At 46.0% G+C, this 24,713-nt stretch overlaps 1 protein-coding gene and 1 long non-coding RNA gene across 2 annotated transcripts in view; one reads left to right on the forward strand and one right to left on the reverse strand.

Annotated features, from left to right (window-relative positions):
* Window positions 1-1,825: 1,825 nt before the first annotated feature.
* LOC111964654 (sterol regulatory element-binding protein cleavage-activating protein-like) overlaps window positions 1,826-24,713 on the forward strand; it is a 26,614-nt gene continuing 3,726 nt past the window's right edge. Inside the window, 18 exon segments of the mRNA XM_070443816.1 lie at window positions 1,826-3,522; window positions 5,573-5,767; window positions 9,095-9,215; window positions 9,463-9,620; window positions 9,731-9,951; window positions 12,967-13,245; window positions 14,206-14,232; window positions 14,235-14,331; window positions 15,216-15,328; window positions 16,106-16,200; window positions 16,365-16,461; window positions 16,677-16,873; window positions 17,467-17,622; window positions 17,860-17,999; window positions 23,043-23,325; window positions 23,452-23,567; window positions 23,872-24,379; window positions 24,643-24,711. Of these exon segments, the coding sequence (XP_070299917.1) occupies window positions 3,455-3,522; window positions 5,573-5,767; window positions 9,095-9,215; window positions 9,463-9,620; window positions 9,731-9,951; window positions 12,967-13,245; window positions 14,206-14,232; window positions 14,235-14,331; window positions 15,216-15,328; window positions 16,106-16,200; window positions 16,365-16,461; window positions 16,677-16,873; window positions 17,467-17,622; window positions 17,860-17,999; window positions 23,043-23,325; window positions 23,452-23,567; window positions 23,872-24,379; window positions 24,643-24,711 (2,940 nt within the window). The 5' untranslated portion in view covers window positions 1,826-3,454.
* LOC139027892 (uncharacterized) lies at window positions 13,838-14,157 on the reverse strand. The gene is made up of 3 exons (XR_011480033.1): window positions 14,138-14,157; window positions 13,985-14,098; window positions 13,838-13,907 (listed from the first exon to the last, which is right to left on the reverse strand). It is a non-coding gene; the product is annotated as an uncharacterized lncRNA (long non-coding RNA).

A 24,713-nucleotide genomic window follows, 5' to 3' on the forward strand; every position in this document is an offset into this window, starting at 1 on the left:
CACTTTATTTTAAGAGTGTGAAATGTCAGAATAATAGTAGAGAGAGTGATTTATTTCAGCTTTTATTTCTTTCATCACATTCCCAGTGGGTCAGAAGACTACATACAGTCAATTAGTATTTGCTAGCATTGCCTTTAAATTGTTTAACTTAGGTCAAACGTTTCGGGTAGCCTTCCACAAGCTTCCCACAATAAGTTGGGTGAATTTTGGCCCATTCCTCCTGACAGAGCTGGTGTAACTGAGTCAGGTTTGTAGGCCTCCTTGCTCGCACACGCTTTTTCAGTTCTGCCCACAAATTCTCTATGGGATTGAGGTCAGGGCTTTGTGATGGCCACTCCAATACCTTGACTTTGTTGTCCTTAAGCCATTTTGCCACAACTTTGGAAGTATGCTTGGTGTCATTGTCCATTTGGAAGACCCATTTGCGACCAAGCTTTAACTTTCCTGACTGATGTCTTGAGATGTTGCTTCAATATATCCACAATTTTCCTGCCTCATGAAGACGTCTATTTTGTGAAGTGCACCAGTCCCTTCTGCAGCAAAGCCCCCCCACAACATGATGCTGCACCCCCGTGCTTCACGGTTGGGATGGTGTTCTTCGGCTTGCAAGCCTCCTCCTTTTTCCTCAAACATAACAATGGTCATTATGGCCAAAACAGTTCTATTTTTGTTTCATCAGACCAGAGGACATTTCTCCAAAAAGTATGATCTTTCCCCATGTGCAGTTGCAAACCGTAGTCTTTTTTTTTATGGCGGTTTTGAGCAGTGGCTTCTTCCTTGCTGAGCGGCCTTTCAGGTTATGTCGCTATAGTACTCGTTTTACTGTGGATATTGATACTTTTGTACCTGTTCCTCCAGCATCTCATAAGGTCCTTGCTGTTCTGGAATTGATTTGCACTTTTCCCACCGAAGTAACTTCATCTCTAGGAGACAGAATGCGTCTCCTTCCAGAGCGTATGAACGGCTGCGTGTCCCATGGTGTTTACACTTGCGTACTATTGTTTGTACAGAGGAACGTGGTACCTTCAGGTGATTGAAATTGCTCCCAAGGATGAACCAGACTTGTGGAGGTCTACAATTTTTTTTCTGAGGTCTTGGCTGATTTCTTATTATTTCCCATGATGTCAAGCAAAGAGGCACTGAGTTTGAAAGGTAGGCCCTTGAAATACATCCACAGGTACACCTCCAATGACTCAAATGATGCCATAACATAATTTTCTGGAATTTTCCAAGCTATTTAAAGGCACAGTCAACTTAGTGTATGTAAACTTCTGACCCACTGGAATTGTATACAGTGAAGTTATAAGTGAAATAATCTGTAAACAGTTGTTTTGAAATTCACAAAGTAGATGTCCTAAACCGACTTGCCAAACTATAGTTGTTAACAAGAAATTTGTGGAGTGTGTTGAAAAAACGAGTTTTAAGGCTCCAAGCTAAGTGTATATAATCTTCTGATTTCAACTGTATGCATGTATGTATGTATGTACAGTGGAGAACAAGTATTTGATACACTGCCGATTTTTGCAGGTTTTCCTACTTACAAAGCATGTAGAGGTCTTAATTTTTATCATAGGTACACTTCAACTGTGAGAGACGGAATCTAAAACAAAAAATCCAGAAAATCACATTGTATGATTTTTAAGTAATTAATTTGCATTTTATTGCATGACATAAATATTTGATACATCAGAAAAGCAGAACTTAATATTTGGTAAAGAAACCTTTGTTTGCAGTTACAGGAGATCATACGTTTCCTGTAGTTCTTGACCAAGTTCGCACACACGCAGCAGGATTTTGGCCATTCCTCCATACAGACCTTCTCCAAATCCTTCAGGTTTCGGGGCTGTCGCTGGGCAATACGGACTTTCAGTTCCCTCCAAAGATTTTCTATTGGGTTCAGGTCTGGAGACTGGCTAGGCCACTCCAGGACCTTGAGATGCTTCTTACGGAGCCACTCCTTAGTTGCCCTGGCTGTGTGTTTCGGGTCGTTGTCATGCTGGAAGACCCAGCCACGACCCATCTTCATTGCTCTTACTGAGGGAAGGAGGTTGTTGGCCAAGATCTCGCGATACATGGCCCCATCCATCCTCCCCTCAATACTGTGCAGTCGTCCTGATCGGCAGTGTATCAAATACTTGTTCTCCCCACTGTATGTGTGTGTGTATGTATATATATATGTGTGTGTGTACACAGTACTAGTAACAAGTTTGGGGTGGACACCTACTCATTCAAGGGTTTTTCTTTCTTTTTTTAAACTATTTTCTACATTGTATAATAATAGTGAAGACATCCAAACTATTAAAAAACACATGGAATCATGAAGTAACCAAAAAAGTGTTGGAACAAATCAAAATATATTTTATATTTCAGATTCTCCAAAGTAGCCACCCTTTGCCTTTGACAGCTATGCACATGCTTGGCATTCTCTCAACCAGCTTCATGAGGTAGTCACCTGGAATGGAATGCATTCAAATTAGCAGGTGTGCCTTGTTAAAAGTTCATTTGTGGAATTTCTTAACTTCTTAATGCGTTTGAGCCAATCTGTTGTGTCTTGACAAGGTATGGTATACAGAAGATAGCACCTATTTGGTAAAAGACCAAGGCCATATTATGGCAAGAACAGCTCAAATAAGCAAAGAGAAATGACAGTCCATCATTACTTTAAGACATGAAGGCCAGTCAATATGGAAAATGGTAAAAACTTTGAAAGTTTCTTCAAGTGCAGTCGCAAAGACAATCAAGCACTTTTATTTTTTTTGCTTAAAACTTGGTTAGTTGAAGTAAAACCATCTGCCGTCCAAATTCGAATCTCAAAGTCAAATATAGACTTATTGACATTCTGTGCACTTTCACATTTTTACACTTCTCACATTCATTCACCTACTGTATGTTTCATGCATGTTCAAACCACACACGCCCACACATTCACGTTACATACAATTTTCTTAAAAAAAAAAAGCTGATATTTCATTCAACTCAGTATGTGAATGTTAAGGAGTTTTTTTGTTGTTGTTGCACAATACACATAGGCCCACTGATTTTCCATTTAAATGTTCATTGTGTCTCATCACTAAAGCCTTTGTGACGGGTCACTCAACGTTTTCATTGTAGTTTTTGGACTGKGTTTTTGCCATTTTCGATGACATAATAGTGGTTACTGATTGACTGGGCCAATTTGCTCCCTGTGTGTTTGTAAATGGGTGGCTGTAAATGAGTTGTCGCAATAAAGCCTTCAGGCATTAGTCCCAGCTGACATTGACTCAAGAATGGTCTGTACAGTTATGGTGCATTAAAGTTGAGGAGCAAGTGCTCAGTTTACTATGGGAGAAGGGAGCTGAAATACAATCTTGCTGCTTCTCAATGCAGCCTAAAATCCCTGCATTTATGTTGCTACTTGCCAGGAGTCTCAGCTTTTTTACATTGAGTTTTAAGACCCCTTACACAGGTGTGGATCATGGCAATGGACTGTATAGGATCCAGCGATGCCTTCAAACTGGGGATTTTAGGAAGCATCGTTAGGAGGTAAGCATTTATTTGGTTTACTTCAGGCACACTTTTCTTCAGAGCAGCATATGATGAAATCTTAAGCCTAGTCTTGTGTAACTCTGTTACCAATTCCTCCATGAGCTAACAAACATGTTTCTGAGAGAAGCGTGTCTGCACATTTTTTGGAAAATGTAGCCTACCGGTACGCACCATTTAAATTAAAATCTTATTTTCATTTCCTGGGAACTTGCAACTAGAAAAACATGTAGTACACACAGGCTACTATGTAAAAAGAGGTTMATGGATTTGGGAGGCATTTTTGTCCCTGATGTTCTTGCACAAGTGCTTTTGGAACATAATGACATGCTCTGTTTTGTCAGAAGCTGTATTGTTTTCTGTATGAGTGGTTAAGCAGGTAGGCCTACTGAAGGTAAACTGCTGCCCTCTCCCTGAGCTGGTCTACTGGAATCCATAGTGGCACATGTCTCAAGACTTGGCATCATAAAGTCTCTGGTATTTCTGGCTGGGTCAGTTGTTTTCTTTGTCTTAAAATGCTTTATAGTCTGAGGTATGCACTGACGACTGGGGCGGCAGGTCGCCTAGTGGTTAGAGCATTGGACTAGTAACCGGAAGGTTGCAAGATTGAATCCCCGAGCTGACAAGGTAAAGATCTGTCGTTCTGCCCCTGAACAAGGCAGTTACCCCACTGTTCCTAGGCCGTCATTGAAAATAAGAATTTGTTCTTAACTGACTTGCCCGTGTAGCTGCCTCACCCGTGTAGCTGCAGGATGGAGAGACTAGGGAAAAAGAGGTAGAGAGGGTGGGGGCATAGACCTGTGAGCCTCGTTGTGGCGTTTCCTATCCCAGATGAACTCACTGACGGAGATCGCTTTCCTGCACAACACCAGGGAAGGACTGAGGAGATGGACGAACAGGGCATAATGGGACCTACAGGCTAGATATCAGGTCAATATGTAGAGCAAAGTAGAAATGGGTTGAGTCACGGCACTCGAGGCCTCTGATTAAATTCAACCGTCGGTTTACCCTCTAGCCATTGTGTTGGTATGTGTGTGTTGTGCTGCCTGCTGTGTTTACTGTATATAGAGTATTTATAGTGGAAGATCAAGCCGCTCCAGAGGTAGGCTAAATTCCCCCAGGAATGTTTCCAGAGTACTCAGGGGGTAGAGCTGAGCCAGTCAGTCACACTTTGGCTGTGGTGCCTGAAATAGGGCTCTGTTGTTTTAAGCCAGAGATCTCCGTGAAACCTTTAAAATCGGGTGCCTTTAGAGGACTTAGGCCAAACAGGCACGAGAGAGCGTGAGAGGCAGCCATACTTCCCCCTGAACAGGTACTGGGACAGAAAGGCACTTTTTCCAATTAAAGAAAGGCAACTGGGACAGAGCTGAGTTTGTCTGGGATAGTAACTACACTAGCTAGATAGATGCTGTGACAGGGCTGAGTTTGTTTGGGATAATAACTAGACTAGCTAGATAGATGCTGTGGCAGGGCTGAGTTTGTCTGAGGGTGGGGGGGGTAGAAGATACTGTGATGTAGCCTAGCCAATCTGGTAAGGTTGTCGCTTAATGGAGGTTGTACTTGGGACGGACGGGTAGGACCAAATATCTTGTGGTGGTGTTTAGGGATGGGAAATGTAGACGTGATATCTATGGTGTTTCTGATGGGACAGGGAGTTAGTGAGAGCTTCTCTTTGGTTTCTGCAGTGTGTGACCATATATGGGTTTAAGGTGTTTTGTGTAAAAAATTGGTAATAAGGCAGACTCGTCCAAAGCAACATGAACACAGACTACATTCAGCAGCAGCTGATTATGTGGTGAGTGCCGAGTATCCTCCAGGGTTGAGGTCRATTCAAAATGAAGGCAGTCAATTCAGGAAGTAAACTGAAATTACAGGTCAATAATTTCAATAAGGGCACCTATGTTCAATGCTTTAATTCAAAGCTTTTTCCATTTGTTAATTTTCAATTCAAATCACTTCCTGAATTGACTGCATTCCATTTGGATTGACCCCAACCATGGTATCTCTGAGTTTGTATTAAGCCACACCTCTCGTCTCTGTGGTTCCCTAGGTCCCTGGATGCCCCACGGCACTCCGTCCTCGCACGCCCCCCCGATGGCCGGCAGCTGACCCCGCCCCCCAGGATGACGGTGAGAGAGCGGCTGCGAGAGAAGATCTCGGCGGCGTTTTACCGCCATGGGCTGCTTTGCGCTTCCTATCCGGTGCCCATCATCCTCTTCACCTCCGCCAGTATTCTCGCCTGCTGGTACGTCTGAGGAAGGGGAGTGTCTATGAGGGAAGCGGGTTCTGGGGATGGGCGTGTGCATCTTCAAGAGATTATATGTGAGAGTTCTTGTACTGGTTTCTCTGAACACGTTTATGGCAGGTTTTGAAAGGATTGTATGTATTTCTTTATCCACATGGGCAGAGGTGAGATGGTAGGTCAGTAAAAGAGAAGAGAAGCGGATGGATGAAAATTAAAAATAGAGGTAAACAACAGAGGTGGGAGAAAAAGGAGCAGGCCCTGCAAAACCCAGTCAGCTAAATGAAACGGCCATAGCCACACACATAAATCAGCACTCGGAACAGAACACACACTTTTCCACCTCAGAGTTCCACATTAGAGGTCAACCCCGTCACAGTTGAAAGGTCACAGATGAGAAGTCAGGACAGGATGGAACGAATAGGGTACAGCATGGAACCGTGGAGGCAGCAGTGCCGTGCCAAAAGCACGGCTGGCTGACGGCTGCACTGAGTGCAGGGAATTAAAGGGGTGGAAGCAGAGTTAAAAAGAGAGACACAGCAGAGGGCTGTGAGAAAGTGACCCCTGGAGAATAGGCCTATCTGTGTGTTCCTGGCCCTCCATCTGCCTCCCAGGAGGTGGGGGCTCCTGCTGCAAAACAAAAGCCCTTTGTGGCAGTACAGTGACCTTAGAGAGAGAGAGAGGGAGAGCGAGCGGGAGAGAGGGTGTAGTGTCCTCAAAGAGAAATCTGTATCCCGTGGCCCCGGGCCTGACAGGCTGCCAAAGAAACAGGATGAAAGAGTGTTCAAGCACTTAGATACTGAGTAACACTGTCAGTGACGTCACTATTTTAAAAAACAAGCATTTCGCTACACCCGCAATAACATCTGCTAAATATGTGTATGTGAAAAAAAAAAAATGATTTATTGTACTATACTTTGGAACTATGCAAACTGCACATTTTGATGTGGTGCAGGTCAGGATACTGAGTCAGTATTGACAGTGTTTAGTATATAGAACACCCATAAACGTTTCAGTGTGTTCTGTCCTCACCTGAAAATCAATTTCCCAATGACCTGTTGGAATCTTTAGTTAATTATTCAAGAGGTTTGAAATGCTTTTGACTGTCTATGGAAGTGGGCTTCGACTTCTCAGCAACAGAGCTAGGACTATGTCCTTCACAGTGGGGTAGTCTCCTCACGAGGGGTAAGAGATTTTAACTGGTCATGGTTGGCGTTCTCCAAATTTGTACCTACATTCATCCCTTTGCTACAGTATTGCCAGGCTGTCATCATCATTTCCAGTCGTGGTAAAGTGTACCCAATGACCTGACAGAGACAGACAAATGCAGCACTGTCACTCTGGCTGTTTGTCTTAGCCTCAGTAGCCTCGTAGCTTTCCATACATTTTGGAGGCGCCCTTGAACTTAATGCACTTGTTGGTTTTCTTTTTTTCTCATTTAAAATGAGTTTGTTCACAGGGCAAATTCTCCTAGAAAGTGGTCCTTTCTAGGAGAATGGTTGAGTGAAGACGATGACAACCTGGGATGAAAGGTTGTAGTTACTTACTCTTGCATTAGGGTGGAATTAGTGGGCATTAGTAGACTCATGTTTTACAAACACACATTCATGAGTGGATATGGTATCGGCATACATATTAAGCGCTAAACCCCTTCAATCCTTTCCTCATTAAGTATGTGTGTGTGTTTGTGTCTGTGTGTGGGGCGTGCAATCGTGCACGTGCGAGTGTATCGGTCTACTAAATCTTGTCAATCTCAGTGTGTTTCGTAAGAGCCAACCTCTTCCTAGGGGAACGAGTGGTCGGTCTCTAGTTAATGCTAAATCTGCCAACAAAGGACAGGGGAGGCAGTGGCACCGACTTCTTTTTTTCTCTCTTACACAGACATTCACACACTTGCATACTCAGGGATGCTTATATACACATACATGTATTATTATACTGAACAGCWATATAAACGCAACATGTAGTGTTGGTTTCATGAGCTAAAATAAAAGATCCCTGAAATTCTCTCAAATTTGGTGCACACATTTGTTTACATCCCTGTTAGTGAGCATTTCGCCTTTGCCAAGATAATCCATCCACCTTACAGGTGTGGTATATTAAGAAGCTAATTGACCGCATGATTATTACACAGGTGCACCTTGTGCTGGGGACAATAAAAAGCCACTCTAAAATGTGCAGGTTTGTCACACAACAAAATACCACAGATGTCTCAAGTTTTGAGGGAGTGTGCAATTGGCCTACACCTGTGGGATTGTCTGAGACCAGCCACCCGGACAGCTGATGAAACTGTGGGTTTGCACAACTAAAGAATTTCTGCACAAACTGTCAGAAACCGTCTCAGGGAAGCTCATATGTGTGCTYGTCGTCCTCACCAAGGTCTTGACCTGACTGCAGTTCAGCATCGCAACCAACTTCAGTGGGAAAATGCTCACATTAGATAGCCACTGGCACGCTGGAGAAGTGTGCTCTTCACGGATGAATCCTGGTTTCAACTGTACCAGCAGATGGCGTAGTGTGGGCGAGTGGTTTGCTATTGTGAACAGAATTCCCCATGGTGGCAGTGGGGTTATGGTATATGCAGGCATAAGCTACAAACTATGAACACAATCGCATTTTATTGATGGCGATTTGAATGCACAGAGATACCGTGACGAGATCCTGAGGCCCATTATCGTGCCATTCATCCGACGCAATCACCTAATTTTTCAGAATGATAATGCACAGCCCCATGTTGCAAAGATCTGTACACAATTCCTGGAAGCTGAAAATGTCCCAGTTCTTCCATGGCCTGCATACTCTCCAGACATGTCGCCCATTGAGCATGTGTGGGATGCTCTGGAACGATGTGTACGACAGCTTGTACCAGTTCCCGCCAATATCCAGCAACTTTGCAACAGCTTGATCAACTCTATGCTAAAGAGATGTCTTGCTACATGAGGCAAATAATGGTCACACCAGATACTGACTGGTTTTCTGATCCACGCCCCTACCGTTTCTTTGAAGGTATCTGTGACCAACAGATGCATATCTGTATTCCCAGTCATGTGAAATCCATAGATTAGGGCCTAATGAATTTTTTTCAATTTACTGATTTCCTTATTTGAACTGTAACTCAATAAAATCTTTGAAATTGTTGCATGTTGTGTTTATTTTTGTTCAGTGTACATTTAACTCTAAGGAAATTATCATTTTGGTAGAGGGTGTGTATTTTAGTGCTGGGATAATAATTCACAATACTCAGGCCTGTAACTAATATTCAGACCACACTGTCACTTATTCTCCACTCCCATGTTCTCCCAAGTCATCGCTCTCTCCCCCCTCTCTCAGTTACCCCCTGCTGCGGCTGCCTCTGCCGGGGACCGGACCGGTGGAGTTCACCACACGGGTCCGAGATTACACCGTCCCTTCCCATGAGCCCCAGGGAGACCTCGGCGAGCGGCCTGACTGGGTAAGACTCATGGTCAAAAGATCACCCCACTTACAGTACCTACATGGCTTGACTGTTTACATGGTACATTTGTAATATCATGATCTTTAAAAATAAACCTAACACCACTAAGTACCATTTGGTACCAGGTAGTTACCAATTGCATTGAGTTCTTTGAAATATCAGCTGAAAAAGGGACTGTAAAATAACTAACTCATCCGTTTCTCTGCCATGTTTTTCAAAACCCTCTATGGCGCTGTTCCTCCAGTATCGGGGTCCTCCGGTGGCCTACATCCAGCAGGTCCTGGTGAAGGCAGCTGTGTCTCCCTGGGACAGTACGCTGGTCCCTGTGGACGTGTTCCGCTCCCCACTGGGCCGCGTGTTCAGCCTGCTGGAGGAGATCCGCAACCATGTACACAACGACGGGTATGGGAAACTACATACGCACATCCAATGTCTCTCCCCCACCTCTAGCTTTCTCTACCGTTTTAAAATGCACCTTGACTTGACCGGACTTACCTTTCGTCTCTTTGCAGTTCTGGGGTCAGGAGCTTGGAGGCGCTCTGCCTGCAGGTGACGGACCTGTTGCCGGGTTTACGGCGTATGCAGACAGTGCTGCCGGAGCACGGTTGTCTGCTGGTCTCCCCCGGCAACTACTGGCAGAACCAGCGGGAGCTGTTTGACTCTGACCCCGACCTGCTGAAGACCGTCCACCAGCACGAACCCAAAGGACTGCACACCTCCGCCACACTGAGAGGTAGAGAGGGGAGGCAGGGAAGGGAGGGGTGAGGTAAATGGAGGGCAGAGCAAAGGAAGTATCCTTTTGTATCCCTTTGGCTAATGCTCATTGAGCCCCAACTAGAGCGTGTGAGCAGAGCCGCTCATCGCTAATGGAGTGGTGCTTGCGCTCCATGTCCTTTCCACTTAAAAACCCGCGCCAAATTCGCTCCATTCATTAAAATCACAATTTAACCAACACCCGTCTATTTTTGTGACTACCTGGACCTACTAAATCAAATTGTATTTGTCACATGCGCCGAATACAACAGATGTAGACCTTACAGTGAAATGCTTATTTACAAGCCCTTAACCAACAATGCAGTTTTAAGAAAAATAAGTGTTAAAGTATTTGCAAATAATTAAGGAGCAACAATAAAATAACAGTAGCGAGGCTATATTTACTTATTTGTATTTTATTTAACCTTTTATTTAACTAGGCAAGTCACTTAAGAACAAATTCTTATTTACAATGACAGCCTATATACAGGGGGTACCGAGTCAATGTGCGGGGGCACAGGTTAGTCGAGGTAATTAGGGTCATATCTACATGTAGGTAGAGGTAAAGTGACTATGCATAGATAATAAACAGAGAGTAGCAGCAGCGTAAAGGTGGTGGTGGGGGGTTCAATGCAAATAGTCTGGGTAGCCATTTGACTTGGAGGTAGCAGCTGTTAAGAAGCCTTTTGGACCTAGACTTGGTGCTCCGGTACCGCTTGCCATGAGGTAGCAGAGAGAACAGTCTACTACTGGGGTGGCTGGAGTCTTTGGCAATATTTAGGGCCTTTCTCTAACACTGCCTGGTATAGAGRTCCTGGATGGCAGGAAGCTTATGCACTACCCTCTGTATTGCCTTGCGGTCGGAGGCCGAGCAGTTGCCATACCAGGCCGTGATGCAACCAGTCAGGATGCTCTTGATGGTGCAGCTGTAGAACTTTTTGAGGATCTGAGGACACATGCCAAATCATTTCAGTCTCCTGACTCCTGAATAGGCGTTGTCGTGCCCTCTTCATAACTGTCTTGGTGTGTTTGGATCATGATAGTCGTTGGTGATGTGGACACCAAGGAACTTGAAGCTCTCAACCTGCTCCACTAGAGCCCCATCGATGAGAATGGAAGCRCGCTCGGCCCTCCTTATCTTGTAGTCCACGATCATCTCCTTTTSTCTTGATCACGTTGAGGGAGAGGTTGTTATCCTGGAACCACACGGCCAGGTCTCTGACCTCCCTATAGGCTGTCTCATCGTTGTCGGTGATCAGGCCTACCACTGTCGTCTGCAAACTTAATGATGGTGTTGGAGTCGTGCCTGGCCGTGCAGTCATGGGTGAACAGGGAGTACAGGAGGGGACTGAGCACGCACCCCTGAGGGGCCCTCATGTTGAGGATCAGATGTGTTGTTAGCTGCCTTTACCACCTGGGGGCGGCCCATAAGGAAGTCCAGGATCCAGTTGCAGACGGTGTTGTGTCCCAGGCTCCTTAGCTTAGTGATGAGCTTTGAGGGCACTATGGTGTACCAATTGTTTTTTTAAAGTATTGAAACCAAACCATATGGATTTGAATGAAAGGTGTTCGAATGAACATGAGAAGGTGAATGTAAGAAGTGAACATCATTTCAAATAGGCTACATGTCATATTAAACTGCATATTAACACTAAATAGGTCAGGAGCCAGACATGGAGCCTAAGAAGGAACAAATGATTTAGTCTATTATTTCAATTATTTCAAGGCTGTAGCCTACAAAGAAATACATTGTGAAGCATTTGTGAATGTGACACCAGGCTGGTAGGGACATAAAGCACTCAGCATTTAAACAGCATTTAGTTGTATTAAATCATTATAGTCTATAAATTTGGCATTTAGGCTGTGACTTACTTAGAATTAAATACAAACAAAATGAAAAATGCCTTATTAGTCTGTCTACAGTGCCTTTTAATAAATGTTTTGAATACAYGCCAGTCTGTGGCTTCAGGCTCATGCGATGGTGCCTGGAGAGCCGGGCAGCAGCGGAGAATATCCTCTCCACACTTGCAGAGCAACTGGGGATGCTGAACACCCTTTTGGCCACTCGCAGAATAACTGAGGGCTCCAAGGTCTTCCTGTCCAGAATGCCAATTATTGTGTTTTACTTTGCTTTAGCTTTGCTGAAGATGAGAGGTACTGTAGTGTGTAAGTGCAATATGGTAAGGAAGTCTACATTTGCAATCTCACAAGAGACTCATTTGAGCTGAGTTGTAGAGTTGTTTTAAAAATGTTCTATAGATAGGCCTAAAGGTTTTTAGGCAGAATAACCCAATAAAAACGGAAAGTTCCTTGAAAGTGGGAATGTACCAGGCCTATTGGGACAAAATATTTATGGCCTAATTTATCTCTATTAAGGGATCAATTTTTGTTGTTTATAAATACTTTGCTACAATGACACAGTTATCTACAAACCTCGTTCCTTTCTTTTATCATGTGCATGTAGTATACGGTCATGCTTTTGGGATACGTATCTTTTCAGATTGCACAACGATTCTCTAGTTGTAGACACTACATCAACAAACTCCTTCTCTTGGTCCTCATCTTGATAAGTCAACTTTTGCACCTGTGTGTTTTATCAGTTTCTTTATAAAAAATATTTTGTGAACTCCATGGCTGTAGCTAAAGCATGGGGCTATAGCAGCACACAAGTAGACTACAAATGCATGGTGAGCTGGACATGCCCTGAGCTCCTGAAGTGAGCGCTACTTTTTTGGAGCGAAATTAGAGCGGGCAAGATGGCTGACGCTCCAGCCTTTTGGGAATCTCGCTCCGTGCTCCAGTCAAATTGGGCACGCTCCTCACTGCTCCCATACTCTGGGCCCAAATAGTGTCAGGCAGACTGGTAATGTTGATATTGTTCCATGCTGTCTCTGTTGTGTGTGTGTGTGTGTGTGTGTGTGTGTGTGTGTGTGTGTGTGTGTGTGTGTGTGTGTGTGTGTGTGTGTGTGTGTGTGTGTGTGTGTGTGTGTGTTAGACCTGCTGTTTGGCGTCCCGGTGAAACACACAGGGGTGAGTCTGTACAGCAGGAAGAGAGTGGTCACCTACACCATCACCATGGTCCTGGGCAGCTACGACGCCAGGTTCCTGTCTAGCATGCGGGCGCGTCTCCGCCAGCTGCACCCCTCGGTGAACTGCAGCCTGCGCGAGGACCACATGGTGCACGTGCACTTCAAGGAGGAGATAGGCATGGCCGAGCTCATCCCCCTGGTCACCACCTACATCATACTGTTCGCCTACATCTACTTCTCCACACGTAAGTCTCTGACTGGAGTCTGGGCGCCACGGGGGCATCTCAAAAGTCTAGATGTTCACTTCATCTGCACTGATCTGAAAGAGTTGGCTTAGTTTCATTGAGTTAAAGATACATCCTTCTTTCCATCCCTTCTTTCTTGAAGTAATGTGTCCCATTACTAAGGCCGGTAGGGGGAAATTGATTTCAAATGAAATGCTGAAGTCGGATGTCTTGCTTTGGGGGCCTCTCGTTTTCACTGGGATATTGTTCCCAGGTGCCCAGTCAAGGCCACAGAGCCAAGGTCCAGATTAGTGTGTGTGTGTGTTTGACTGAGTCCTAGCCAAGGCTGTTCCTGTCTAGTCCAGGGATAATCTCCTACACAGGAACACTGTAGTCCACCATAATAATCTACCATGATAAGACTCACCAATGTGTGCCAACACCAACAATATGCTGGCATGCACACRCATACACACACATGCAATATATACTGTGCACAAACCTAATTTCAACTAAAAGCTGCATAAACTCTCATGCTGAGAGACATTCTTCTTTGTAGTGTGGGTGTTAGGACTCTATGTTAACTCTTTCCTCCCAGTGTGTGTAGACTGTCTGTTAACTCTTTCCTCCCAGTGTGTGTAAACTCTGTCTATGTTAACTCTTTCCTTCCAGTTTGTGTAACTCTGTCGATGTTAACTTTTTTTCCTTCCAGTGTGTGTAAACTCTGTTATGTTAACTCTTTCCTCCAGTGTGTGTAGACTCTGTCTATGTTAACTTTTCCTTCGTGTGTGTAGACTCTGTCTATGTTAACTCTTTCCTCCAGTGTGTGTAGACTCTGTCTATGTTAACTCTTTCCTCCCAGTGTGTGTAGACTCTGTCTAATGTTAACTCTTTCCTCCCAGTGTGTGTAGACTCTTCTATGTTAACTCTTTCTCCAGTGTGTTAGACTTGTCCATCTAATCTACTCCTTCCTCTCTCCAGGTAAGATTGACATGGTGAAGTCAAAATGGGCTTGGCGCTGGCTGCCGTGGTAACAGTGCTCAGCTCTCTGCTTATGTCTGTGGGGCTCTGCACCCTGTTCGGCTTGACGCCCACACTCAATGGAGGGTGAGAAACACACACACACACACACACACACACACACACACACACACACACACACAACACACACACACACACACACACACACACACACACAAACACACAACACACACACACACACATAGCACTGACTCACATTTCTCTCTAAAAGCCCTGACCCTCTCTCCTGCTCATTGATCTGTATAGATTACTGTGGGACTGCAGACGTTAATGTACAGGGAGTGACAGGGGACTGTGTTACCAAGGGCAACAGATGTGGACTTAAAGGGCAGGAGGGATTCTTAAGAGGGCGGGGATAGATATCGATGTGGCGTACCTGGCCAATCACACCCAGCTTATTGGAATGTAGAGGATGGCGTGACCATCTCACACCATCCAAATCTCACCAACCATCAATCAAGATTCCAGGGTCCACACGCACACAGACCTACATACCCACTGTCGTGCATATTGACACAATGGCCATACAATAAAGCCTGTTGAAGTAATAACACGTGTGTTTGGTCTTTATCTTCTGTGGCATAGTTTTGTTACGTACTGACCTCCAACCCTTATCTTCACGTGTAATGATAGCATATCACTGGTTTACTGTCTGTCAAACCTTGTCTGTCTTCAATCGTCCCTTCTCTCTTTCATCATCTGTACTCTTGTCTACTAAATGTCCCGTTTTCTATTTTTAACCTGTTTTTTATTTGTGCGACAATTTGACGACAATCAAATCAATCAAATTGAAAAACCTGACCTCTCTCCCACCCTAACATCCAAACTTGCATCTATCAYCTGATCCACGAATAAGCTCTCTAAGAGCACTCAGAGCGCTTATTACTCAAGTATTATTCACAACAGCTTTGTAATCATGTTGTCTCTGCTTGTGTGTCTCTCTCTGTCAGTGAGATCTTCCCCTATCTGGTGGTGGTGATAGGGCTGGAGAACGTCCTGGTTCTCACCAAGTCTGTGGTGTCCACCCCTGTTGACCTGGAGGTCAAACTACGCATCGCTCAGGGTAAGAGTGTGTGTGGGTTGGTTCTTCTATCCTTGTGGGGACCTACAATCCCCAAAAGTCCCCACGAGGATGGGAAAAGCAAGGAGAATTCTCCCTCGTAGGGACATTTCCCATGTCCCCATGAGGACAAATGCTATTTTAAGGTTAGAATTAGTGTWAGGGGGCCTCCTGAGTGGCGCAGCGGTTTAAGGCACTGCATCGTGCTTGAGGCGTCACTACAGACCTGGGTTCGWTCCGCAGCCGGCTGCAACCGGGAGACCCATGAGGCGGCTCACAATTGGCCCAGTGTCGTCCGGGTTCGGGGAAGGTTTTGCCGCCCGGGATGTCCTTGTCCCATCGCGCTCTAGCGACTCCTTGTGACGGGCCGGGCGCATGCACGCTGACTTCGGTCGCCAGCTGTACGCCGTGTCCTCCGACACATTGGTGCGGCTAGCTTCCGGGTTAAACGAGCAGTGTGTCAAGAAGCAGTGCGGATTGGCAGGGTCGTGTTTCGGAGGACGCGTGGCTCTCAACCTTCGACTCGCCCGAGTCCGTACGGGAGTTGCAGCGATGAGACAAGACTTTAACTACCAATTGGATATCACAAAATTGGGGAGAAAAAGGGGTAAAAAGTACCATGAAAAAATAATTTGTGTAAGGGGTTACGGGTTAGGGTTATGGTAAGTTTTAGGAATAGGGAAAATAGGATTTGGAATGGGAATTAATTTTATAAGAACAAAACGTGTGTGCGTGAAATCCAAGCATTTGTTAATGTGGTATTGTGTTGTCCCTCTCCAGGCCTTAGTAAYGAGAGCTGGTCTATCATGAAGAACATGGCCACAGAGCTGTGCATCATCCTCATAGGATATTTCACCCTGGTGCCCGCTATCCAGGTAACACACACACACACCAATCTATCACACACTGGCGTATGAACACAGGTACGCACACACTTTCATTCACATAGACAGAGTAGATCATACTGCCACACAACATGCACACACMCACTTCTACTGTGTATGTTATGAGCGGCCTGTTTATTTCTCTGTGTTTCCAGGAGTTCTGTCTGTTTGCTGTGGTGGGGCTGGTGTCTGACTTCTTCCTTCAGATGTTTTTCTTCACCACAGTTCTTTCATTACACCGACGCATGAAGAGTGAACACACACTCTGATACATGAGTCTCCGCAGTCTACGTGCTCATAAATATTGACATCTCTCTTATCCACCTTTTCCCTGTACATCATAGAACATGCATTACTCTAACACTAATCCAACACATGACTTCCACTATCGTACTCACTACTTTATCTCATACATGTTAACACTCCCACCAATGCCCGTCACCCAAAAACTTCCTCCACACACACAGTTGCCGCATCTAAACCGCTCTTCCGCCGACGGGTATCCCCCGTCCAAACCGGTCCCCCTACCCCTCGGGGCGCCTCCTCCCCACGCCCTCGCCCACACCATCACCCTGCAACCCCCCTCAGAACCGCGTCTGCCAGAGGGCTCCGCCCCTGTGTCTACTCCTGGCCCGCACACGTTCTGACCCAGCGCGTCATCATGGTGAGACTAGGCTGAGCACTTCCTGAAAAGACCGTTTAAGTTAGGGTTGCACGATTATTTTGCTAAATGCACAGCTTTCAAACATTAAGGATTGAGAATTCAAATTTTTCCTGTTATTCCCTGTCCTGATTTCTGGAATCTTCCCAACTGATTTCTGGGCAATTGGGGAAATTTACGATAATCTTCTGACTCAGTTTCACTTCAGTCCAGTCTGTAACAAATACTTGTGTGATGGAAAGAGGTGATTGCCACTGGACTAAAAACATGCAGTGTGAAAAATCCTTGAGGTGACTGTCTCAAGGCTTCTTTCACAGCAGATCTGCCGCTGGGCTCGTGTCTGCGTGTTACCTTCATGTCCCAGACCTTCATATGTCTCTCGTATGACTCTCGAAGTTACAGTACTTACCTTGAAGTAGTCTCATTATGCATAACATGTCCCTCTCCCTTATTATTGAGGAGTAACATGATCTGGATTGGCATCCTGGTTCACCGGACCCCCGGCTGCCTCCTACCCCCCCATACCCTGGCAGCCCAAGTGTCGAAACAAGCCCCCTGGGGCAGGCGGCCGGGGTCCCCCCCCACCTGGGGAGTAGCCCGTCTTCCCTGGACCAGAGGACCCCGCCAAGCACCCTCAGTTCCTCCCCGCCCCCGCTGAACCCACCCCGCTTCCAGAGAACCAGTCCCAGGCCACCACGGCCCCCAAAGGATACCCCACCACCCAGGCCCCACCCCTGTTGCCCCGATCAGCTGCGAGACAGGCGGAAATGAGAGCTGAGAGGCTGTCTTCAACACTGCCCTCGCTCTTCAAGCTACTATAATATACTCTGCCAAGAGTAGTCAAAGGAGGGACAATGAGTTAATGGCTGTTTATGTGCATATGTGTGTTGCCACTTGAACCCTACTTACATCTTTGTTATGAAGGGCAAGAAAGGGTAGAATTCATTGTGTAATTTATAAAATTCATTTTATCCTTTCTGTCCCACAAGATACATCAGCATTCCTGCCTTCATTCCCTTCACACTTCACCTGAGCCCCCGGATAGCATCGAGACGCTCACCCCCAGGACACACGCCACCCCCGCCGCCAGCCTCAGAAACTTAACACCCCAACCTCCGCTCTACAATCAGTACCGACACACTCTCACACGCACCAACCTCCATTTCCAATGCCTTCAAACTACAGATTGACTAACTTTCCCCCTACTACAAATCCATGCACTTCATGTTTTCAAATACACTTTCACACACACACACACACACACACACACACACACACACACACACACACACACACACACACACACACACACACACACACACACACACACACACACACACACAACACACACTCACACTCACACTCACACATCACTGTGTTGTGTGTGTTGTGTTTGTGTGTGTGTGTGTGTGTGTGTGGTTGTGTTGGTGTGTGTGTTTGTGTGTGTGTGTGTGTGTGTTGGTTTGTGTGTATTGGTGATCACACCACACACACACACACACACACACACACACACACACACACACACCCATGCACAGTGCACACCACTTCAAAGTCCATGCTAATGCTCTTGTGCAGGCGAAAGATCAATGTTATAGTGAACGATTATGGCGTCAAGGCCAAGAGATTCAGTGATAATCCACAAAGTCCAAACCCACATCTCATACAGTATATGTTTGCATTTGTCCCACGTAGGGTTGCAAAATTCCTGGAAACTTTCAATAAATTCCATGGTTTTCCCCAAATCCTGGTTGGAGGATTCCCAGAATCAGGAAGGAATAAGCAGGAAATCCGGAACCGTCCAACCAGGATTTGCAACGCTAGTCCCACACCTCTCTTTTCTTCCTCTTTCTAACCTTGTAAACGAAACACGGCCAAACAGTCCGTCACCATGTCGATGGTTATCTCAAAAACGGTAGGAAGAAAGAGAAAATTGTTTTTGTCTTATCTCTATAGTTGAGTTGACTGGATATTGGGCGAGGTTCGTTTTGCATCGGTGCCCCCACCCACCCGGGGCACAGGGCCATGCAAAATAAACCCCTTCACTGACTCATAGACTTTGGTCCTGTCTACCGGCTCATCTGATTGGCTGTCAGGTTACTCGTAAGATGTCCGTGGGTTGATGATGTCATGGTGGAGTGGGTGATGTTTGGTGTGGTTTTGGGACTGAGTGAAACGGTCTCTCAACTGTGTTTTCCCTAGTTCTATTTTGTTGGTAGTAGGGGACAAAGGTTCTTCAAAGCAACAGGCAGGCCAACGTCAATGTTTCTATTAGAACAAACAGAATTGGGCAGAGGGTGTTGCTTGAGACCACCAGTGTTTTTCCTGTGGTATACTACGTCCTTGACCAATAGCATATTCAAATGGATCCAACTTTGGAACTGTGTCCACTGTGATGTGTAACGCCAGGGAGGTTTTTCATTGGAAGTGGAAGGTTTGAATCATATTCRTCAGGTCATGGTTATCTGTGAAACCCAGATCAGTGTTCACGGTTCATATCTGAGATAAAGGCCACAGTGGTGAAGGTCATCTCTGGAACACAGGCCAGGCACAGATGGAGATTTATCTATTTATCTATTTCATCTTCTGCACATCTACCATTCCAGTGTTTAATTGCTATATTGTAATTACTTCGCCAGCATGGCCTATTTATTGCCTTAACTCCCTTATCTTACCTCATTTGCACTCACTGTACATAGACTTTTTGTTTTCTTTGTTCTACTGTATTATTGACTGTATGTTTTGTTTATTCCACGTGTAGCTCTGTGTTGTTGTATGTGTCGAATTGCTATGCTTTATCTTGGCCAGGTCGCAGTTGCAAATGAGAACTTGTTCTCAACTAGCCTACCTGGTTAAATAAAGAAMAAATTTGAATCTTTGGGTCAAGGAGGAGGGGCCTGGATGGTTCTCCCAGAATAAAGTAGATTCTATCGTATCTCTATGGTTGTCCAATCAAGGACAGAATCCTTTGAAACTCTTGCTTTTATTTTATTTTATTTAACCTTTATTTAACTAGGCAAGTCAGTTAAGAACAAATTCGGCCTACCAAAAGACGGCCTACCAAAAGGCAAAAGGCCTCCTGCGGGACRGGTGCCTGGGATTAAAAATATAAATATAGGACAAAACACACATCACAACAAGAGAGACACAACACTACATAAAGAGATACCTAAGACRACAACATAACAGCAAAACATGACAACACAGCATGGTAGCAACACAGCATGACAACAACATGGTAGCAACACATGGTAGCAGCACAAAAATGATTGGGCAAAGTCAACAGCACAAAGGTCAAGAATAYATCATACAAAGCAGCCACAACTGTCATGATTGAGTCTTTGAATGAAGAGATTGAGATAAAACTGTCCAGCTTGAGTGTTTGTTGCAGCTTGTTCCAGTCGCTAGCAGCAGCGAACTGAAAAGAGGAGCGACCCAGGGATGTTTATTCTCCAGRTCTTTAACMATTTTCCAGAACTTCTTTGGGTTAGACCCACAGAGAGAGAACTGCTCCTTAAAGGAACTAACTTTGGCCTTCCGGATAGCCTGAGTGCACTTATTTCTCATTTGCCTGAACGATAGYCAGTCAGCCTGAGTATGCGTGTGCCGAGCCTTTGGCCAAATGCAATTCTTGAGGTGGAGTAACTCTGCAAGATCACGGTCGAACCAGGGGCTGAACCTGTTTTTAATTCTCATTTCCTTTATGGGGTGTTTGTTAACAATACCACTGGGGGGGGGGGGGAGCGTCTTCGAAAGAGGGGATCAATCTGATTCTATACCATTTTACAGAGGCCAGTTCATGAAGAAAGGCTTGCTCATTAAAGTTTTTTAGCATCTATGACAAATCAGGACAGGTCGTTTCACTGAGCAGCCATTACGAACACAGGCTGTAAAACAGTGATCACTAAGGTCATTACAGAAAACACCAGACTGATACCTATCAGGATTATTTGTGAGGATAACATCGAGGAGAGTAGCATTTTCTGGGTGTTTGGAGTCATACCTTGTGGGATTGGTGATAATCTGAGAAAGATTTAGGGAGTCCCATTGCTTTAGGACTTGGTCAGGTGGTTTAAGCATATCCCAGTTTAGGTCACCTAGCAGGACAAATTCAGACTTAGTGTAACACGGAACTCAAACCGGCTGCGCGCGTGCGCCATCGTGCACACATTTATTGTGTCCCCCACACCAAACGCGGATCGACGAACACGCAGCGTTTAAAATATCAAAGCCAAACTCTGAACCAATTACATTTAATTTTGGGGACAGGCCGAAAAGCCATTAAAACATGTAATGCAATTTAGCTAGCTAGCCTTTCACATGCTAGCTAATTTTGTCCTATTTAGCTAAGCTTTGCTGTTGCTAGCTAATTTGTCCTGGGATATAAACATTGAGTTGTTATTTTACCTGGAAAATGCCACAAGGTCCTCTTTACTCCGACAGATTATCCACACATGAAAACGGTCAACCGAATCGTCTTCTTAGTCATCTCTTCTCCTTCCAGCTTTTTTCGATCTCTTGACACTTATTATGGTGATTGGCATGTCTAAACTTTCATAGTATTACCACAATGACCGGCCAAAAACAGTTCGTGCTTTCAATCACCCACGCGTATACACCAATGAGCGATGGCAACGTGGGTACCTGCTTCTATAAACCAATGAGGAGATGGGAGAGGCAGGACTTGCAGCGCAATCTGCGTCAGAAATAGAAAGGAGTTCTATTTTAGCCCTTGGCAACGCAGACGCTCGTTTGCGTGCGCGAGCAGTGTGAGTGCAATAATTAAATAACATGGATTTCTAAATGTATTTTTCAGCGCTTGCGCACGCGACGTGTCCGGTCTGGTCAGCATGTAAGAGGCCAGGAGAGAGCTTAGGGCAGGTAGGGTACAGGCCGGTGCTGATGGAGGACGATAGCACCCAGCAACAGTCAGCAAAGAGCTATTTGAACGTTTAATGCTTAAAACCAGCAAATCAAATTGTTTGGGGACAGACTTGGTAGAAACAACCGTCAGAGACAACCGTCAGAGAATCTCCCTCAGCCTGTTTATAATAATCATAAACAAATAAAACTGGTTGCCAATCAATGTTAGACACTATTTTATTATGTTAGGCCTTTGGCGGTGATGGAGTTACATTAGTATGATCATTTTCTAACATCATTTCAAGCCTCAAAATGGAAAGGCTGCTTTCTGTTTGTAGTGTGAATGGAAAGGCTGCTTTCTGTTGTAGTGTGAATGGAAAGGCTGCTTTCTGTTGTTGTGTAATGGAAAGGCTGCTTTCTGTTGTTAGTGTGAATGGAAAGGCTGCTTTCTGTTGTAGTGTGAATGGAAAGGCTGCTTTCTGTTGTAGTTGTAATGGAAAGGCTCGCTTTCTGTTGTAGTGTTGAATGGAAAGGCTGCTTTTCGTTGTAGTGTGAATGAAAGGCTGCTTTCTGTTTGTAGTGTGAATGGAAAGGCTGCTTTCTGTTGTAGTGTGAATGGAAAGGCTGCTTTCTGTTGTAGTGTGAATGGAAAGGCTGCTTTCTGTTGTAGTGTGAATGGAAAGGCTGCTTTCGGTTGTAGTGTGAATGGAAGTGCAACCATAAGGTGAGGGGAAAACAACCATTTTGTCCCCGGCTCTTAACGGTCCACATTTGCATACTTCCACTGAGGTGGTGTGATTGGCTTGAACATGTGCTATGTGCAGCCAGTTTGTGCACAGCACATGGGTATAACCTTTCCCCTAGGGGACAATAAAGTCAGTATGTACACACTGACTCCATGCATGAGCATGTGTGAGAGAGGACGTGTGCTGGACCAATCAGACTCTGCCGTGGTTTCAGGACTGGTATTGCACGTCGAGCTGGTCACACCCGTGCGTCATGGCAGTGACTCATTCTAAACGACAGGTGCTTTTTAGGCTTCTGCCTTTACAACCGTCTCCACTAGAGGGACACACTGGACCCATTCCATACRGCTCTGCTTTCCAGGCATTCCTCATGGGGGGACAATGAACAGTCGGTCATGTTATGGAATGTCMTTCTGACGAGCTGAGGATATATGTCGGTACGCCATTGCGTCAAGTTCACACTTCTCTCAAGGTTCAAGTCTTTCTGTTGTAAGATGCTCTGTGCGGGCCATGAGATGACTTGGTCTCCCCGTCATTGGTACTCTCTGTCTCTAACTCGCTCGCTCTCTCTCAATGCAATCCAAACCAKCTTTATTGGCACATATAGAGAAGGCAGCAAACGGGTTAACCCTCTCTCTCTCTAGGGTAGCAGCTCTGGGCCTGGCGGCAGGGGTTCTGCTGGTGCTGCTGCTCTTCTGTCTCTACCGGGTCCTCTGTCCTCGCAACTACGGCCAGAACGGCGTGGCCCACGGACGCCGTCGCCGCGGTGACCTGCCCTGCGACGACTACGGCTACTCGCCACCCATCAGCGAGATCTCCCCCCTGCTGCTGCGTGGACACAGCATGGTGAGAGACTGGGCACACACACATACACACATACCATTGTTCATTTGCATGAATCTTTACAAGTATCTCTCCTCTCTCTCTCTTCCTTCCTCTCTCTTTCTCTCTGCTTCTCTTTCTCCCCCCCAGGATATAGAGTGTCTGGCGAGTGATGGCATGCTGTTGGCCAGTTGTTGTCTGGCAGGACAGATCCGTGTGTGGGACGCTCAGACTGGAGACTGCCTCACTGTCATTCCTAAACATGGGTAAGACACGCACACRTACACAAGGTCACCTTGGCCAATACAGGATTACATACACACATACTGTATGGACAGTTCATGCTTGTATTTATGCATAATGTTTATATTTTTGGACCTGGCACCATCCACCTCTTCGGAGTACAACTTGTATTATTGTAATAATAAATGTACAATATGAACTTTTTGTCTGTGTTCACCCTTCTTCCCATTCCCATGTCCTTTATTTCTTCCAACATAGTCTTCCCTCCTGTTCTCCTACATGCATATCCAGCCTCCTTCCCTGAACACTAAACTGTCTCTCTGTCAGGCTGCGGCGGAGTAGCAGCAGTGGCTGCTGGGAGCAACGGGATGGCTGGGACGCCGTGGGTGTGGTCGAACCTGAGAATCTGGGAGGCGGGACAGAACCAGGGAGCGGGGATTTCGATGAGGATGAGGTCTACCCCCTCAGGCGGCGGACCACCCCACGCCCGGCCCTCTTTGAGGACCAACCCGACCTCACCCCCCTCATCGACACCAACTTCGACTCCCAGCCCCCCTCCCACCTCCTCCTCACCCCGCCCAGGGATGGCTTTGACTTCGGGGGGCTGGTGGAGAGAGCCTACCTAGAGCACGAGCCTCCCTCGCCGGGCCTCACTGCCTCCTACTCCTCCCCCTCCCCCCCGTCGGGACCCCCTCCCCAGAGGAGACGCAGCCTGGGGTACATCCAGCCCCCTGCTCCACAGGGCCAGGGAACCCCGGACTGGGAAAGCGCCGTGTGGGCCATGGAGCTTCGGGGGAACCTCATTGCTGCTGGGAGGAGCAGCGGCAAACTGGAGGTGAGACCCAATCCCAAATCGACCCCCCCCTAGCCCCTACCCCGTCACTATACACTTTATGATGCTCCCTTGTAGAACAGAAAGAAAGAACGGAATGGGTGCAGAGGGAGTGGATGAGATGAGAAGGGGAAAGAGAGGAGGTAGTCATAATGAGAAAGCAGGAAACAATATTTGCAAGAGGAGAGAGAGTCAGAGTAGGAGAAATTGGCAAAGGGAAAGTGAGAAAAAGCCAGGGCAGGTGCACTAATGTGTTATGTGGTTAGCTGTGGGACGCAGTGGAGGGCTCGTTACGCTGCAGTAATGAAGATGGCGTCTCAGGGATCACGGCCCTGGC

This window comes from Salvelinus sp. IW2-2015, linkage group LG6.1 (assembly GCF_002910315.2).
Source record: "Salvelinus sp. IW2-2015 linkage group LG6.1, ASM291031v2, whole genome shotgun sequence".
NCBI classification, from domain to species: Eukaryota; Metazoa; Chordata; class Actinopteri; order Salmoniformes; family Salmonidae; genus Salvelinus; species Salvelinus sp. IW2-2015.